This window comes from Fimicolochytrium jonesii (genome assembly GCF_025526975.1).
Source record: "Fimicolochytrium jonesii strain JEL569 chromosome Unknown EV422scaffold_4, whole genome shotgun sequence".
NCBI classification, from domain to species: Eukaryota; Fungi; Chytridiomycota; class Chytridiomycetes; order Spizellomycetales; family Powellomycetaceae; genus Fimicolochytrium; species Fimicolochytrium jonesii.
In genome coordinates, this window is record NW_026515671.1 from 550,061 (window position 1) to 561,735 (window position 11,675).

Consider the following 11,675-nt stretch of genomic DNA (forward strand, 5'->3'; position numbering starts at 1 on the left):
ATGAGAGAGCGACCTGGATGACACAGCGTGGAGTATTAAGCGTACTGTTACTACGTACGCGCGCTCTGGACCGCCTGACTGTGGGTTCTCGGTTCCCGGCTTAATCGGATTGGTTTCCAGCTCCTGTCTTCTGGCTCTCGGCAGGAGCAATCGGGATTTTCCCAACAGCCACTAGCCAGGCTCATTCAGACGGAATATAGTCCTGCAGGAGCTGGTGGGTGTTTCTGTGTACTGACTGTATGATGGGTTCCTGCGCGGCAGGTGGCAAAGGATGCTGAACTTGAGCGTTCTATAGTCATCGCCCACTTGCAGGCTCACTTGCGGAAGTTTTGTACATATCTCTCAATCGCACCTTACCTCTCTATCATTCGCTAAACCTCAAGGAGGTTGGAGGACATTCCACGATTTGTCGAGATGAAGTATGGACAAATAAAGCTGTACAGTTCCAAAGAATGTTGAGTTGACCATGTTGCGGTTCAGGTTCGACCTTGACGGCCTGCCGGTCCTCTTCCCATACGATTACATATACCCGGAGCAATATGCCTATATGCGCGATATTAAGAGGGCCCTGGATGCACAGGTTTGTGAGCTATCTGGAGACCTTGTTGAAGCTCCCTGTCTAAAAACCAAGCTCTCGTGGGTGTAGGGACACTGTCTGCTGGAAATGCCGTCAGGAACAGGGAAAACGGTATCGCTGTTGTCGTTGATTGTAGCATATCAGCAGGTAAACGCTGTGACCGATGCGCCTTCGATACATGGCTCAAGATTGATCCCAGCGCCATTTCAGTTCTACCCGGAGAAGAGGAAGTTGATTTACTGCTCGCGAACGGTGCCCGAGATTGAAAAAGCCCTAGCCGAGTTACAGAGGTTGATGGAGTATAGGAAAAGTCATGGATTACAAGAGAAGTTTCTGGGTCTCGGACTCACCTCGCGCCGGAATCTATGTGTGCATCCCGAGGTATGGGATGGTTCCATCGAGTGGCTTTTCGCACCCCTTGTCTCTGACCAAGCTTGTGTCTAGGTCAGCAAACAAAAATGGGGGAGTATCGTCGACGCACAATGTCGAAACCTGACCGCGCCATGGATTCGCGAGCAAGCGAAGGAGAGTGACCCGGGAGAGGTCAAGACGTGCAGTTTCTTTGAGGTAACCTCGAGGGTGTTATGCGTATGCCACATGGGAGATGCGCTCATCATCTTCCGAACGCAGTCTTTGGAGAACGCGGATGAAACCGCTAGCATGCCTCCGGGCGTCTACACGTTGGAAGATTTGAAGGAATGGGGCCGACAAAATGGCTACTGTCCATACTTCCTTGCTCGAAGGATGGTATGTGGATTGAAGGCGAAAACTGGAACGCAAAAGTGTGAGATCGGACTAACGGCCACATGCATGTGTAGATTGCCTTTGCGAATGTCGTCATCTACAGTTACCACTACTTGCTAGACCCGAAAGTGGCGGATTTGGTGTCGAAGGAAATGGCGAAAGATTGCATTGTCGTATTTGACGAGGCGCACAATATTGGTGCGTAGGAAACTCACTCTTGAGTATACCCGAACGAGGCCTAACGACTCGCCCACTAGACAACGTTTGCACGGAATCCCTGAGCATGGACATCACCCGGCCCATCTTGGATGCCAGTGCGCGAAGTGTGCAAGCACTAGCTTCTAAAATCGACGAGTAAGCTAAGCTTGACTATGTCGGGTGACAGGATGTCCACTCATCACGATCGGACAGGTTGAAGCAATCGAACTCGGAAAAGCTGCAATCGGAGTACACCCGGCTCGTCGAAGGTAAGGGAAATCGGTGGCTGGGTCTCAAGCAAAGGTCGCCCGTAACATTGATTTTAGGACTGCGGACGGCACAGGAGTCCAGAGCCAACGACGAATTCATGTCAAATCCAAGTAAATCTTTCCTGATATTTCCGACAACACTAGACATCCGGAACACTGACATCTCACATCTGAACGCGCAGTTCTCCCCGAGGATATATTGCAGGAAGCTGTGCCCGGGAACATCAGAAGAGCAGAGCACTTCGTTGCATTCCTGAGGCGATTCATTGAATACCTCAAGGTACGCCGTCAATGTCCGTCATCTACCGTGTACACCTGACTCAAGATCCCTGCAGACCCGACTACGAGTCATGCACGTTGTTGCGGAAAGCCCTACGTCCTTCTTACAGCACGTCAAGGAAATCACATATATAGATAAGAAGCCCTTAAGGTATACTCTCACCCTCCACGACATTTGTATACGATCCACTTGGTAACGCATGTTACCCTAGATTCTGTGCGGAAAGGTTGGGATCCCTTATCCGCACTCTGGAGCTCACGGATCTGGGGGACTACCAGGCCTTGCAGAAGATTGCCGGGTTTGCGACTCTGGTTGCGACATATCAGAAAGGTACATAAGCAGCTGATTGGACCTCAATGACCTGCTTTTTGACCACTGATCAACTGCGACCGATAGGGTTCATTTTGATTCTGGAGCCCTTTGAGAATGACACAGATACCATTCCCAACCCCGTGCTACACCTATCGTACGTCAAGTCGCACAGTCCACATTTCATCCACCCCATTGATCAACTTCCGTTCTTCATTTACAGGTGTCTCGACGCCACTCTAGCGATCAAACCCGTCTTCGACCGGTTCAGCTCCGTCATCATCACGTCCGGAACACTCTCACCAATGGAACTATACCCCACCCTTCTTGGATTCCAACCCGTTGTGATGCAAAGTTATCAGATGACCCTGACGAGATCTTGTTTCTTGCCCTTGGTAGGCCGGTTAAGGGTTATCACGTACAAGTAGCAAGTACTCACTCAGCGAATCCGTAGACCATTACTCGAGGAAGCGACCAAGTCGCCATCAGCTCCAAGTTCGAGGTGCGAAACGATCTCGCTGTGGTCAGGAACTTCGGAAACATTCTTCTCGAGTATGCGAAGATTGTTCCCGATGGGCTCGTCTGCTTCTTTCCGAGTTACCTGTACATGGAGTCTATTGTCACGGCTTGGAATGAACTGGTATGGATCTCTCACGAAGGATGCACTATGAAGGATGCAATATGGATCCGTAGCAGATGCTCAGAGTCGAGCTTTTGTAGGGCATGCTTCAAGACGTGTTGAAGTACAAGCTGATATTCATCGAGACACCTGACGCCGCCGAGACCAGCTTAGCCTTGGAGAACTACAGACTGGTAGGTGCTTCGCTTGTGTACTGGAAAACAGCAACCCAAACCAGAGCAATGCTAATACGTAACTAGGCGTGCGACAATGGACGTGGAGCAGTTCTGCTTTCCGTCGCGCGTGGGAAAGTCTCGGAAGGTGTGGATTTCGACCACAACTACGGACGAGCTGTGATTCTGTTCGGGATTCCATATCAGTACACGGAATCTCGGATACTGAAGGTGCGTTTTGTCGAGGACTCGCACTTACTGAAGCTCGGGTTGAGGGTCTAATGCCACTCACTCGCTTAGGCAAGATTGGAGTTCTTGCGAGACAACAGCAAGATCCGCGAGAACGATTTCCTGACGTTTGATGCCATGCGGCACGGCGCTCAATGTGTTGGACGAGTCTTACGCGGTAAAACGGATTACGGGCTCATGGTGTTTGCTGATAAGGTATGGATGGCTCTGTCGCTTCTTTTGGCCCGCGCGTTTGAAGCACCACCCAGACATACCCAACCTTTCGTCCCATTCAGCGATTCGCACGCGCCGATAAACGCAGCAAACTGCCCAAATGGATCAACGCGGGCATGACAGAAGCCTGCGTCAACCTCTCCACCGATATGGCCATCGCCATGTCCAAGAAGTTCCTGCGTAGCATGGCGCAACCGTTCGAGCATAATCAGCTGGGCGTATCGCTATGGGACGCTGACGAGCTGCAGAGGCGGCAGGAGAGGGAGCGGGCACAGGGGAAGGAGGGGCCGGGTAGAGTGGAGTTGGGCGTCACGCCTATGGAGGGTGTGCAAGTCCAGGTGAATGGATAAGGTGGCTGCGATTTTTGGGAGGGCGTAGAGGTTTCCGTGCAAGGGAAGCAACCACGATTACCACACCATGGCGTAGATCCAAATTGGGAAAGGGCATCGTTTTGTAAGCTTAGATAGTTCTGTAAATACTTGTACCGTTGGCAGCATTAGGCATATCATCACACAAATCAGTGTTGTTCAATCGCCCCAGTAACCGAGATGCCAATCATGGGAGGTATTTATACAGGTTTTATGTGAGATTGAACATGAGAAATGAGAATCTCTCATGCAGAATTATGAATTTACAAGAAAGTGTAACATCACACAGGTACGTCGTATGCGTTACTGGCAGCAACAGATGTTGAAAACGAACTGAGCAACCCTTGTCACAGCAGATCTTGAGCAAATCGTGACGGACCCGACAGTCGACTGCGACCCGCCAAACCGGGCATTATGCTTGATTACCACTCGAACTCTCCGTTCGCCTGCGCAAATGCGTTTACACGGCCACCGCAAAGTGGTAACTGCAAAAAAGCAACAAACCTACCTTATTGAACAGGTAATCCCTTCCGTCCACCGTTACAATGCCATCTTTCAGAGCGCACTTCCATTTGTTCTTTACGCGATTCACCTGCCGAATGCGTTCATCAAGGTGTGATGATTTTAGTCAACGGTGCCAAAAATTGTTTACCTTTGGGTTCGGTTTCTTTACCTTTTCGTACTGACACAGAATGAGATCTGGCGTATCAGCAGCCTCATCCTCGGAATCTTCGTCGTCAAGCTCGGAATTGATTCCGTCATCATTGTCATCCTGCGCGAAACGGCCAGGTTAGCTCAGATGAATTGCGATCCCACCCTTTTAGAGATGTTGTTTACATCTTCATCTTCCTCCTCATCATCGTCAACCCCATCCAGCTGCCGTATCCGACGCTTCGCCAGCTTTCGGGCCGTCTCATCGCGAGCTTGCGCCCATTGCTTTTCAATCATACGATCAATTGCCTGGGAATATTCTTAGTCAGCGATGGTCTTTATGATCCACGCATTTTCTTACGCCCATACCACTCTGGATGGGACGGCAGCAGAAGAACTACTTGGTGCTCCATCGTCTGGGGCCCCGTCCTCCTGCGGTATTATCTTGACATCTTCCTCTGTGGATATATGCCCGTCTGTCAACCCTGTATGGTGGCTGGCATATTGCGTCCACTCCAATGACGCACCACTTTCCAGACCGTCATCGCCTTCAGCTCCCGTCGTTGTGAAAGAGGCATCGTGATCCACCCCGTCAGCGGGATAGTAGTCAGTCTCATAATCATCGTATCCGTCGTCTTCTTCGTCCTTAAAGTCAAAGTCTGCCACCCTCATTCCAGAGATCTTCTGTTTCCACACCTATAGAGCAGTTCCAAGGTGGCCAGCCAGAGGTCAAAACTGGATAAGGGCAGAACCTAGAGGCTGAGAACTTTGGGCTCCCGTACCTGACGCATTTCCGCCAGGATATTTTGTCCGACGCCCATTTCCGCGAACGTAGTGGAAACACTGTCGCAGACTTCATCAATAACATAGTTATAGACCCCGGGCTGCAATAGCCAGCTCTGGTTAACATATGAAAACGCAGCGAGACAAGTAGAAAGACTGTCCACCGAGCCATGGCTGGGCTCAGCTAGCTCCACGCCAGCTTACCACAAGTTGGTTCGACATGTTTGCAGTAGGTAGAATTGAAAACTTTATTCACCCAGCGATATACGAAAGCCAATGAAGAAACTTGTGGGAAGCGCCGTTGAATCGGTGGGATCGATAGGGAGGGGGGTTGCAGAGGGGGCCGGTATTTATAGGACTTTTGGTGGATCAGGCAAAAAGTATAAAAGCGGGGCGGTACGTTCGAGGGCCCCCGTCATCCTTTCCCAGTCCGCTGCCCCCGCAATTCCGGTTTCCGCGCAGCCTCCTCCCAACTGCTCAACTCGGGAATTTCCTCCCACACCGACGAAACAAGGCATACCAGTCGCATTCGCTGCACTGCCTTTCGCGGTCCGTCGCTCGATAGGGCTTTGAAGGTCTATTTCTGAGGCATATTGCTCCTGAATGGTGTCGACCCTGAGGTCCTTTTCCAACCTCGGCAAGCTTTCTTGTTTCCCTAGACCTCGCCTTGACACTAGACTTGGCAGCACCTTAACAGCCGTCAGGCCCTCCCTGAACCTCAAACGTGTAAGGCTACTTGTGAAACTCGGCAACGAGAAGTTGGGAAAGCTTTCTGAAGATCGGCACACTTGTTCTTAGATACGACGTCGGATGGGTGTTCAGGTCAGACTTTCCGACTTGGGGACGGACCCGCAAACAGAAGAGGCCGTCACCATGTCGAAAGAAAACGACACCAAGTCCAATTCGGCATTACCGTTGGACTATCGGGGCAAACTTATCCTTGCGCCAATGGTTCGTGTGGGCACAATGACCATGCGACTGCTAGCGTTGAAGTACGGCGCTGATATTGTGTATAGTCCTGAAACGGTCGACAAGCGGTTGATCAAGTCCAAACGGGTAGTCAATGAACTCCTAGGAACAATCGACTATATCGAGCAGGATGCAAAGACCTTGACCTTGCGCTTTCATCCTTCGGAGCTTAGCCGACTCGTTGTGCAACTGGGCACGGGCGATCCTGAACTAGCAGTGCAGGCCGCCAAGGTGGTCGCTGGCGATGTCGCCGGAATAGATCTTAACTGTGGATGCCCGAAACGTTTTTCGCTCGTATCGAGCATGGGCGCTGCATTATTGTCCGATCCTGATCGATTGATTGCAATTCTTGAACGATTAAAAGCAGAGTTGACCATTCCTGTCACTTGCAAAATCCGTCTACTGCCTGCGACCGATACGGAAACGTCCTTGGAGCGAACCGCTGCGTTGATGCGTCGCATAGAAGCTACTGGTGTCAGCGCAATCGGCGTGCATTGTAGATTCCAAGACGAGAAGCCGTCAGATCCAGGACATTGGGAATACTTCGATGAACTGGCGAAGGTGGTCAGCATACCGGTTATTGCGAATGGAGATGTCTTTAGCATGGAAGACATGCGGAAGCTGACCCGTTCAAGTGGTAGGTTTTGCGTGCTCTTTCCTCATATACATCGTTCTGTTTCCTGACCGTCGTGTCCACCTGGTAGGCATCACATCTTTCATGTTGGCACGAGCGCCACAATACAACGTGTCAGTTTTCCGGCCAGAAGGTCTCCTTCCAATTCAAGAAGTAATGGCAGAATACTTCCGAACAGCCATCGACTACGACATGCCGTATCACAACGCCAAATACTGCCTGCTTCTCATGTGGCCCGGCGCTCTTGGAAAGGAGTTCCGCGAAACTATGGCAAGAACGAAGTCATACGAGGGAATGGCTGAACTGCTAGGATTACAAGAGTACCTGGTCAAAGTGCGGCAAGAACGCGAACAGAAAGCGGCGATCTTGCGGGAAAAAGGGCTGACGGAGAAGGGCCAGACGGAACAATCGCATGCGAAGGTCGACGCGGCACTGGGACCGGATTGCCCGTACATCCCAGATGCACCTGACTACGAAACGGTCATGAAAGTGGCTTACACCGTAGCTCAATGAGCCGCGAGGAGAGGCCGGCTGGGAGACTTCGGGAATACCTGCAGAAGAAGAGGCCTGGCTGCCGTACCATTGGCCCATAGCGTCAACATTTTTGGAGAAGGGCACCACGACGCTGAAGAAGCTCGGCCGAGTGGATTAGAACAACGTGCGCAACAAGACTTGCCGCGTTACCTTCGATACTGTCACATTAGATGGGAAACACGCGTCTGTCGCTCTTGGAGTCCAAGGCTCATTAGGATGTGGACAGGCAACTTTTTTTTCCCACGATAAAGTCTTCGATGTGGCAAATGGCCTGAGGAATTTACACACTACGGAGTATCTCGATGAAACTAGCTTTAGACTATAGAGTAGGCAACACCCAACAATTTTGTAACATGGAATTGTAATTTATATTTCTATCAATGTATCAGAGCCAAAAAATGAACCTTAAAGCGCACCAGATCCGTAGGTGGGGTATATACGTGGATGCACAGTAGGGTTTTCCAAAAGTGACCGCCGCTCCTCGGGCAGTCTTTCCTCCTCCGCTCCTTGCCAGGTCTTTCGAACGATCGGCAGCCAACAGCCGCTCCTCTTCGGCTATCAAAACATGCTCAGCCAATTCTTCGCCATGCAAAACTGCCCCGCAAGCTCTTCATAAGCCTTAAACTCTTCCAGCCGCGGTCAGCAGCCTTCCTTCTTGGGTCCTACTTCTTCCGCTGCCCGATAATCTTCACCGCCCGTCGTACTGGGAAATATTCAGAAGTCAAGATCCAGTGGATCACCATCCGAGTCGTCATCCTCTCCTCCGAATGGCTTCGTGGCCGCGGCGAAAATATCGTCTTTGTGTTCGTCGCCATCGGGAATGAAGTTGAAAGGTAACACATGCTCTGGTGTCTTTTCTTCTTTGATATGACCACCAAGGGTAAAGAGTAAGTGAGCAATCCGTATGCCGTGACGAAAACGCATTTGTGCATTGGGGAGGTACCTTTTGCTTCCGGGGTGGTCTGCCGACCAAGGCCATGGCCTTGCTGAAAGAGCAAGCTCATCCTCATGTGATGCTCCTGTGGAATCGGTGGCTCGTGACCACGACCAAGGACAGGTGCTTCCATTGTGAACTTCGAGAGGCGAATGGCATATGAGGTGAGATCTTCCACGTTCAGACGTTCTGCAGCAGGATTTGTGAATTAGCAATGAAGACCATTTTAGAAGTCAGGCTGCTTGAGCACCTTGGGAGAATCTTACCTGCGGCAGCTGCTTTCGCCTGTTTCAGTGCCGGCCTAGCTTCGTCGAGTAGATCAGCGCCTTCCCGTCTTTTTCGTCCAATCAATCGACAGAGCTCCGCAGTGCCGGCCCGTATATCTAACAATTGCATGTTTGCTTCGTCCACTTCGTCCTGCAACTTTTGCTGTGCAGTCACTAGGTAACAAAGGAACAGGATCAGATATCCTTCCGCTGATCCAACGCCAACGATCTACGAGAAACTCACAACGTGCAACAAATGCATCCTTCTCAGCACCTAATGCAAGGAGTTTTCGCAATGTTTTGGTGGGGTGCTCTAGTATCGGCTTACTGGCCCCTGACTCTGTCGAAGACCGGGCCTCCTGCCTTCTGTCCCTCCTCTCAGTGCACCCAGGAGCCAATCCCTCAAACCCGGCAAATAGCTCGTTCGTTAATCTCAGATACTCCGGGAAAATCCTATACTATGGATGTCAGATGATGATGCACCATAGTTTCGCACCCGCAGCGCCCAGTCCCCACCTATTTGCAGCATCCAAAACTGAAGTGTCTCCCTTGCGTTCCTTCCTTCTTCGTTTGATAACCTTCCCCGCTTCCGCCACGCTTTCATTGTTCATCGCCAGCCCATCCTTGGCCCCTGCCGCATCATCAGATGCGTCCTCCTCTCGTGGTCGTTTTGTTCTTGCAGTGCCCTCACTCCCCGCTGGCGACGAGGTTTGAACAGTCAAGTCGCTGCTACTGCTCTGCAGCGTTGAGAGGAGTTCCGTGCTAGAATCCGGGATTTTCGATGCCGTGTCTGTGCCCTCAGTACCGGTAAGTGAGGTTTGACTGTCCCGGGCTAGAATCTGACTTGCAGTGTGGTCAGGATATGCTTGTGGTTGCGCTTTCAAGGCGGTCTTCAGTGCCGCGACATTAGGGGTGTGTGGTGGTGGTGAGACCTTGACCAGAGGTCCCATGTTTGTACAGTTATTTCGTGAGTATTTCTGGAGACGATATCTATGCTTTCATCGATTTGCGTTTCTGGATGCTCAAAATGAGAAGATGCGTGAGGTATGGAGTTTGCGAAAACCGTACGATGAAGTTAAAACAAGCTTCGCAGGACCGAGAGAACTCTCCGCATGGTGAACGCTGGTCAACGCGCTGTCAACGCGTCTCCCGGTCAGATAAACCGCGAGATAAACCGTCCTCTCCTTTCTGAACGCTTTCGCACAAAAGAAGGAAAATTGGCAGCCCAACAGTAGCCGGAGATGTATTACCAAAACGAAACCGACCTCCGAAAGAAAGTTGCGACCAATGAAGACCTATACATATGGACAAACGGCTGAGAGGGACTAACAAGAGCATAGTACTCCGATTTGCTGAGCGAACGCCGTAGTGCATGATATGTGACGGAAGATTCGGGTATATATCGCCCTTCGCATCCCCCTTTTCCTAGCCGTTCTCATTCCAACCCGTCGGATGGGGTCCTCATATACTATCAGCGCTCAATCGTCGTATTGACCTTTCCGGAACTGGTCGGGGTCGTAGAAACTTGCAGACACAACACGCCCGCCAAAGAATCGTCCGTTTAGTTCGTTGAGTGCTAATACGAGAGGAAAAGGGTGTTCACTCAGTAAATATGACACACACGCGTTTTCCGACGCTTGGATCAAGCGGATGAACTTGCATTCCAACCGCAGATCCTTACCTCTTGCGGCACTGGCATGGTCCACAAACTCCACAAAGATTCGGACCGCTTCGCTTTCACCCACTGCGTACGGCAGCTCATACACAACGCATTTCGTGACCCGTCCAAAGCGTGTGCACTCTTCCGCCGTCTCGTTCTGCAAGTCTGCGTCGACCTGCCCAGGTCCAACCATGTTTTTGAGAAGTATGACAGGTGATTGCGATGGCTGTATTGGTCTTTGCATGCGCGATTGTGGATGGGAGTGCGGTTGTATGCTTGCTGGTTTGAATGGTATGAACGGCGCAGATATGACCGTGGGACGTGGTTCCGATGTCTGCTGATGTGCGACAGGAGGTGTGGGTGGGACGACTGGTGGGGGGTTCGGCGCGGAGGGCTGAGATAACCGTAACCGACGTAGATACGCTTCTTCACCGGAAGAAACGTCCGGTATGGGCTGTGATGGGGTCGGCGGTGCGGCCCACTGTGAACTCGTGGGTGGAGAGAATGCCACGGATTCTGTCGTTTGGCGTGGTGGTGAGCTTTGTGAGGAGGAATTGCGAGAGATGTATGCATGACTGCCACCAATTCCTCCTCTCTCGGATCTCTCCCAATCTTCATCTTCCCGCCCTGTTCTCCTCCTTCGCGGTGACCGTGATCTCGACCTTGATCGGCTTCGACTTCTCCCCCGGCTTCGATCCCCGCCTTTCGGCGGATATCTGCCAGAAATCTCCTCTAGCGCCTGTCGCTTCGCATGCTGTTTTCTGCGCTTCGCTTCACGCTTGAACTGATAATAGTCGTTCGGCCGGAGAGGATCGTAGATGTCCTGCGGCGGTGGCAACGGCTTTCCATTGTTTCCCCCCGCCCCGACGTTTGCCGAGTCGCTTATGCTGCTCAGTTCCTCTCGCAAGATCTTTCTATCTGCTCGTTCACCCAAGGCCGTATGATTGGCTTCTTCGGCCGCTTTATTTCCTTTCGCTAGCGCTGCTGGATCCTTTAACGACGCTGCCGCGTTGGCCCACTTTGCAGCATTCTCCATAGCCTTCGGCTTGCCGACCAGCATCGGTTTCGGCCTGTTGTTCGTTATCGGTTTCCGCTTTATCGGGACCGGCTGAAATAGTCGCTGGGTAGTAGCCCAACCAGCGGGGACAACCACCTTTGCTGTGGAGGGAGTAACAGACGGAGACGGAGCTGTTGTCGCAGGCGTCGGGATAGTGCTCGTCGACTCATTGGGTTGCTGTGAGCGAT

The 11,675-nt window shown here is 51.6% G+C and overlaps 5 protein-coding genes across 5 annotated transcripts; 2 read left to right on the plus strand and 3 right to left on the minus strand.

Moving 5' to 3' along the window:
* Positions 1–466: 466 nt before the first annotated feature.
* EV422DRAFT_609059 (uncharacterized protein) lies at positions 467–4,217 on the plus strand (the record flags this gene model as incomplete). The annotated part of the gene is made up of 19 exons (XM_053073844.1): positions 467–580; positions 647–724; positions 788–958; positions 1,022–1,144; positions 1,208–1,324; positions 1,396–1,519; positions 1,579–1,675; positions 1,733–1,788; positions 1,846–1,899; positions 1,971–2,068; positions 2,124–2,218; positions 2,280–2,398; positions 2,465–2,534; positions 2,601–2,772; positions 2,832–3,017; positions 3,098–3,190; positions 3,257–3,400; positions 3,470–3,613; positions 3,694–4,217. 19 exons carry the CDS (start codon positions 467–469, stop codon positions 3,979–3,981), a joined length of 2,343 nt encoding a protein of 780 aa, XP_052928024.1. The 3' UTR covers positions 3,982–4,217.
* Positions 4,130–5,949, minus strand: EV422DRAFT_307960 (transcription factor IIA, alpha/beta subunit-domain-containing protein). Its single transcript, XM_053066163.1, has 7 exons — positions 5,638–5,949; positions 5,433–5,534; positions 5,020–5,346; positions 4,837–4,959; positions 4,673–4,771; positions 4,508–4,591; positions 4,130–4,445 (listed from the first exon to the last, which is right to left on the minus strand). Exons 1-7 carry the CDS (start codon positions 5,653–5,655, stop codon positions 4,422–4,424), a joined length of 777 nt encoding a protein of 258 aa, XP_052928025.1. The 5' UTR covers positions 5,656–5,949; the 3' UTR covers positions 4,130–4,421.
* Positions 5,950–6,306: 357 nt separating this feature from the next.
* EV422DRAFT_550000 (uncharacterized protein) lies at positions 6,307–7,549 on the plus strand (the record flags this gene model as incomplete). Its single annotated transcript, XM_053071745.1, has 2 exons — positions 6,307–7,039; positions 7,107–7,549. The coding sequence occupies 2 exons, from the start codon at positions 6,307–6,309 to the stop codon at positions 7,547–7,549; spliced, it is 1,176 nt and encodes a 391-aa protein (XP_052928026.1).
* A 379-nt stretch (positions 7,550–7,928) lies between these two features.
* EV422DRAFT_519052 (uncharacterized protein) lies at positions 7,929–9,880 on the minus strand. The gene is made up of 5 exons (XM_053069567.1): positions 9,287–9,880; positions 9,015–9,223; positions 8,771–8,944; positions 8,514–8,693; positions 7,929–8,430 (listed from the first exon to the last, which is right to left on the minus strand). The coding sequence occupies exons 1-5, from the start codon at positions 9,718–9,720 to the stop codon at positions 8,285–8,287; spliced, it is 1,143 nt and encodes a 380-aa protein (XP_052928027.1). The 5' UTR covers positions 9,721–9,880; the 3' UTR covers positions 7,929–8,284.
* Positions 9,881–10,254: 374 nt separating this feature from the next.
* EV422DRAFT_489406 (uncharacterized protein) lies at positions 10,255–11,247 on the minus strand (the record flags this gene model as incomplete). Its single annotated transcript, XM_053067440.1, has 4 exons — positions 10,255–10,346; positions 10,452–10,709; positions 10,752–10,946; positions 11,109–11,247. Coding segments are annotated over 4 exons (684 nt in total), but the record flags the coding sequence as incomplete, so codon positions are not given.
* Positions 11,248–11,675: the final 428 nt, after the last annotated feature.

Coding starts and splice junctions, on each gene's coding strand:
- EV422DRAFT_519052 (XM_053069567.1), bottom strand. CDS start 9,720: ATGGGACCTCTGGTCAAGGTCTCACCACCACCACACACCCCTAATGTC. Junction 9,224..9,286: donor GTTTTGGATGCTGCAAATAG/GTGGGGACTGGG, acceptor TCCATAGTATAG/GATTTTCCCGGAGTATCTGA. Junction 8,694..8,770: donor GGCGAAAGCAGCTGCCGCAG/GTAAGATTCTCC, acceptor ATCCTGCTGCAG/AACGTCTGAACGTGGAAGAT.
- EV422DRAFT_307960 (XM_053066163.1), bottom strand. Junction 4,960..5,019: donor CTGCCGTCCCATCCAGAGTG/GTATGGGCGTAA, acceptor GAATATTCCCAG/GCAATTGATCGTATGATTGA. Junction 4,592..4,672: donor TTCTGTGTCAGTACGAAAAG/GTAAAGAAACCG, acceptor CGCATTCGGCAG/GTGAATCGCGTAAAGAACAA.